The 5,449-nt window shown below is 57.9% G+C and overlaps 1 protein-coding gene across 1 annotated transcript; it reads right to left on the bottom strand.

The window, feature by feature from the left end:
* Window positions 1–1,904: 1,904 nt before the first annotated feature.
* GGTG_01964 (C2H2 finger domain-containing protein FlbC) lies at window positions 1,905–3,332 on the bottom strand (the record flags this gene model as incomplete). Its single annotated transcript, XM_009219735.1, has 3 exons — window positions 1,905–2,032; window positions 2,155–2,618; window positions 2,710–3,332. The coding sequence occupies 3 exons, from the start codon at window positions 3,330–3,332 to the stop codon at window positions 1,905–1,907; spliced, it is 1,215 nt and encodes a 404-aa protein (XP_009217999.1).
* Window positions 3,333–5,449: the final 2,117 nt, after the last annotated feature.

Genomic DNA, 5,449 nt, shown 5'->3' with positions numbered 1-5,449 from the left:
GGGGGGGGACGATCGCCACCCCGAATGGGGAACCGAAAAACCCGTCACGCTACTGGTTGTTGCTGTTGGGCAGTAGTAGTAGTCAGCGCAGCAGTCGCGGCAAGGTGGGGGCCGGTGTTGTACCCAAGAGGGCGGGGAGAGGGTAGGGCGAGATGGCGACGATAGGCCCAAAAACAAAATGCAAAATAGTGCGCGGATGCATCCGGTAGCCCAAACGCCACCGATAACACAAGGACTGGGGATGATGACCAGGGAGGTGTGTGACTGCCGATCTTTTTCTATTCAATTGCCTTGTGTAGTAGTTCTCGCCTTCATTATCTGTTAATATCAAATTGGGCAGCCAAAAGCAAGAGGGAGGAGCTGACAGCAGACGACAAAAATAGATGGATGGCTCGTCATCTAATGCCTCCGATCCCTCCCCCGCGCCCTCGCCTCCAAACCGGGTCCTATGCGACCAAGCCTGCAACGGTAAACGGCATGTTTGGATGATGTGCAAGAAAATAGTGTAATAAGGTAGTGCAGGCGGGTATAATGTCGTGGTCGTGAAGATCTAGTAGTACATGATTATCCCCCAACCTCGCCGAGCGAGCGTATCGAAATGTGTAAGTGTGTGTGTTGAGAACCCCCCGCGGGGAGCATTAAAAACGTTATGAGCGAGCGCTTGCGGTTTCCTCCTGTTACAAGGAGGAGACCAAGTGAGCGAGAGACAATTATGTGCCCTGATTATCAAGGGCCTTTGCAGATAGCGAGTGAATGGGGTGAGCGCCGTAAGCCGAAAGCCAGGAAAAAAAAAAGAAAAAAAAGCAACCGTAGATCCGAGCCGAGACCGCCTCTTCCCTCAGGGCGGTGAAAAAATGAGCAAAACGAAAAGCAAATAGGGGAAATATCAAAGCAATGCTGGAAATGCGAAAGGAACTTGGAATGGACATGCAAGTCCCCTCCTAGTCCTGCCAGCGCCAACACCAGAAACAATAGCGGAGAGAAAAAAAAAAGCAGAAACTCCAGAAACGCCTTTTATGGGGCCCCGATCGACACCCAGTTTTCCCAATCTGCTCCTCTCTTCTCTTGAAACTCATCATGATGGGGAGGCCCTCCAGGCCTTCACCTACAATAGTGGAAACAGGGTGAGGAATGGAAAAAGCAAAAGTGAGGAAGAACAAGGAAAGACCAGAAACCATTTCGCTCGAAGCAGAACTGAATGGGTATCCGTTAAAAATAAAGAGGACTCGGAAAGAAATGCATGGTCCAAGACGGGCAACGTCATGAAGAGCGACAGACATGAATGGTAGAAGAAAGGGGAAGCACGCCGTCATCAGCAAGAGGCGCGGACAGCTGGTCATCCCATGACGCCCGCGCTCGCACGATCCGTTGGACAAGAGACCACCACACAGACACAAGACACCGGCTCCTACCCGAAGGAGGGGAGTGGAGTGGATTGCCTGTTCGCAATATACCTGAGGATATTGCCTGCGTTGGGGGCTCATGGGGACCCAGCCCAAGTTGGGAGGGCCACAAGACCTCGCGTGGAAGATCGGCGGTCGGTGCGGAGACGGCGTGTGCCGATCACCTTTGGGTCGAATCGCGTGGGATTTGTGCGCGTCCCCAGAGAAGGGAGGAAACGAAGCTCGCTCGCAAATGGGTCGGTGGTGGGATGCCTGGGTGTTCGGCGGCATGACAGATTTTGGAAGAATAGTGATGTAAAATAAGTTATGGACAGCGAAGGACGTGAATTAAAAGGTGCGTAAGGTTGTCTATGTCCAGAGGGCGAGGAATATCTTGTCGCTCGTGATTACGGGGTGAATAAAAGCTGGAAACTGTGGTAATCGAGAGTCTTCTTGGGCCTTGCGCACCGCGCAGACAGGGACCGCAAGGTCGGCGGTGGGAGAAGAGGGCGTCGCAGGCGCTTAGTCGGATTGGTGGTCCTCGGAGCCAGCCTCAGACCGCGCGTCGCCCTTGTGCACCTTTCGGTGCCGCCGGAGGTTGGACACGACCGAGAAGTGACGGCCACAGCCTTCTACCTCGCATTGGAAAGCTATATTTTGGGGGACCGGGGAAGTGTTAGCATCTTGTCTGTATCCTGCTATGGTAGTCGTCCATCCGTTGACCTCGAGGAAAACAGGGCAGGCCGGCTGAGGCGAGGGAAACACCACTTACGCTTCTCGCCAGTGTGGCTGTACATGTGCGTCTGCAGCGAGCTGGGGCGCGTGAAGCGCTTGTCGCAAACCTTGCACTTGTGCTTCTTCTGGGTGCTGCTCGAAACCTTGGAGCTGAACTGCCCCATCATGGACTGCGGCGCCGGAGGAACCTGGTGGCCCAGCAGGCCCTGGGGCCGCGGAAGCGTCCGGGCGGCCACCGACTCGATGTCGGACCCGGCGGTCGAGTAGTCGCTCACGCTCGAGTCGACGGAGCCGCCATAGTATCCGAATCCGCTGGAGGACGATACGCTAGACGAGGTCGAGTGCGTTGCGGGGAATCCGTAAGAGTCGGCCGAGCCTCGTGACCTGCCGCCTGCTGGGGGGCCATAGATGTTGCGCGGGGTCTCCTGGCTCATCGAAAGCATCCCCTGGCTGGCCTCCAGCGCATCTGCGAACCGGGTGCGGTCATCCTGAGGGATGCTCCTGTATTCGGGATTGGGGTGTTAGTATATCTTGTACCTTTACGTGCTAGCCATCTCGGGTGCCAAGCTACCCTAGTCTGGTTTCAACTGACGTTTGCGAATACCTCCGTGCGCCGTTGTCGGCGTCGGATGCGAGGGTGAATGTGGGCTGCTGCATCGGGGCAGGCGCGTAGCGGCCCATGCTCTCGTAGGGTGCCTGCGATGTTGCTGCGTAGGTCGAGTGTATCGGGGATGCCGACGTGTACGGGGCATCGCCGTAGCCCGCCGAGGTCGGCACGTTGCTAACTGCTGGTGCCAGACGACCCAGGCTGAGGAGATCTTGAGATGAAGAGAGTAAGTCCTGTGGTCCTCCTGCAAGGGCGGCAACGTGGGCCATACTGTGAGGGCTGCCTGCGGATGCGCTCGTCACAGGGACGGAGCCGTAGGAAGACATGGAAGCCGCGCTGCCGCCGCTCGTTCTGCTGACGTGCTGCTGTTGCGGTGCCGCCTGGTGTTGGTGGTGCTTCGTCAAGGTGTCTAGGCTCAACGGGTTCGGGTTCAGACCGGGCTGCGAGCTGCTATACATGGCGTGCGCGGCGTTGGGGCCGCCAACCGCCGACGAGCCCGGTGCTGACCACGGGTTCGTGAAGTGCGGCTGGCTTGGTGGGTAGGAAGACATGTGGCCGTAGTTTATCGAGCCGAAGCGTTGCGAGTTCGGGTCCAACGTCATCGTCATGATGTGAAAACTATTCCTTTTGGTCCCTCTGCTATGGCGACTACCGCGTCGTGGGTAGTGCGGTGGAGGGGAGCTTAGTGGTTGGTGTTCGTGTAGCAGCTCCTTCTTGGTGCTCCTGACCCTTGGTGCGAGGTGAGGTGCAATGCCGCGGCGACGATGAGCAGCGGCGACTAGATCTAAAGCAGGCTTTGTGTGCTGATCTGATGCGACGGTGGCGGGATAAGAAGAGATGGGCGCTGGCAGTGCCGTCTTCTTGGAGGGAGGCGATGTGGTTCTGGTAGTGAAGAGACAAGACTGAGAAGGGAGATCCGCGAGAATGGGAGATCAGCGATCCTTATGTCTCTGGACGAAGCAAGAGAGGCAGGCGGAGTGTATGTATGCGAATGTGTGTGGTGTGTGTCTGCGTTGTGGGATGGGATAGGACGACTGATAGCGGGTGCGGTGGTGGAGAGGACGGCTGCAGGTATCCTCCAGCAGGGTTCTAGGGCCAACAGGTACCTCCCCTCCAGAGGGGCTAGGCTAGCGTACTCAACTCCCTCTGTGGTCAGCGGGACAAGGTGGGACCCTCTGACGAGGTCCCAAAACCGAGTGATCGACGAAGGATACGTCCCTTCTAGACAGCGGCCTAAAGGGGGTGCAGCTGGGGGGCATCAACCAACTGTACAGGGGGGCCCTGCTGGGGTGCTGGGGGGTGCCAAAAGTCGAGCAGATGGGGGTGACCAGGGCTGCTGGTTTTTCTTTCTCTCCTCTGGTGACTACTTTTTTTTTTTTTTTTTTTTTTGCGAAAGAGCCGTGAACCAAGACCGAAACAGGCAAGGGATCGACACTGGCGGTCTGGCGGGCGGTAAATGGGGATTTGATACGGTCCAGATCAGACCGGACAAGACGATCAGGACGGTCGGCTAGTGGCCGCGTGCGGTGTGGGCGGGCGGGGGGCGTTGTGCTCGCAGCGCCAACTGCTAGTCGCGAGGCGGCCGGGTTGAGAGAATTTGAGGAGGTAGTTAGGGGGTGGTGATGGGCGCAGTCAGGTACACGCGCAGGTCCTGGCCCAGTTTGACTCTGCGCTAATCGTCTGGCCGACTTGGAGAGGCGCCCACCCGGATCCAGCAACCCGTCTGTTCGTGTCCAAGGAGGTGGTTGATAGACGCTCGAGGTGGTGATGTGCGCAGACAGGTCTTGGTTGGAGGTGGACCTCGAGTTTATCCCCGTCTATCTCTGCTGCTCTGCTGTCCTGTATGCCTGGGTGTCTGGCTAGCTCCCCTGGCAGTCCTGGGGTAGAGGGTGTGTGCTAGGCCAGAGACAGGCAGGCAGACGAACAGATACCGAGATGGTGTGCTTGGACCCTGGCTCTACGGGCAAATAAACAGGGTGCAAGTATCGGCCCTTTGCGCTTCTCGTTTCTTTTTCTTCGCGGTGCTAGCGGTTCTTGGAGATGGCGATTGTGGTTTTGCGCAAAGTGAGGCGAAAGTCGATGGGCGGCAGGCCAAGATTTACATGCAAAGTACCGGCCCGGTTTGTTGACGGGGAGATACGTGCATCTCACCTCCAGGAACGCCTCCCGAGCACTAAATAACCACCAGCAGGTATGCTCCATGGTGGCCATCGCTGCGAGTTAGGTCATAGCAGCCAGCTGGTGGCAGCGGTTCGACAAGGAGAGACAAGGAGGGCGGGCGGGTCCAGCACCGAAAGGGAAAAACGCTTGAACGCTGCTGGCTCACAAAAGAAAAGACAAAAAAAAGAAAAGAAAAAAGAGCAGGATGTGAGTGGGGCGTGCATGGAGGGGGGGTAGGGGGCGTGCGCAATCCCAATGGCGGGCGTCCGGGTTCGACGAGGCAGGAGCCAGCAGCAGCGGCAGCAGCAGCAGCCGCAAAGTGAGGGAAGGTCCCCACCCACCACCCACCGTGCGGGACCCGGCTCGGCCAGGGTTGGAAAGACAGTGGGGACCACAGCTGGGGGACGGGCAACCGGTGACGACATGCGCACGGTGGGCTCAACAGCAAGCCAGGCCGGCGCCGGCGCACGAGGAGGCCTCATTGTGCCCTGGCGCTGCCCTGATTGTGCTATCGCGCCGCCAACGCCAGCAACGTGCCCACACACGGTGCTGCACAGTACGCGAC

This window comes from Gaeumannomyces tritici (assembly GCF_000145635.1).
Source record: "Gaeumannomyces tritici R3-111a-1 unplaced genomic scaffold supercont2.1, whole genome shotgun sequence".
In the NCBI taxonomy this organism is placed as follows: Eukaryota; Fungi; Ascomycota; class Sordariomycetes; order Magnaporthales; family Magnaporthaceae; genus Gaeumannomyces; species Gaeumannomyces tritici.
Note: the sequence above shows the minus strand (reverse complement) of the source record. Positions and strands in the feature narration are given on the sequence as shown.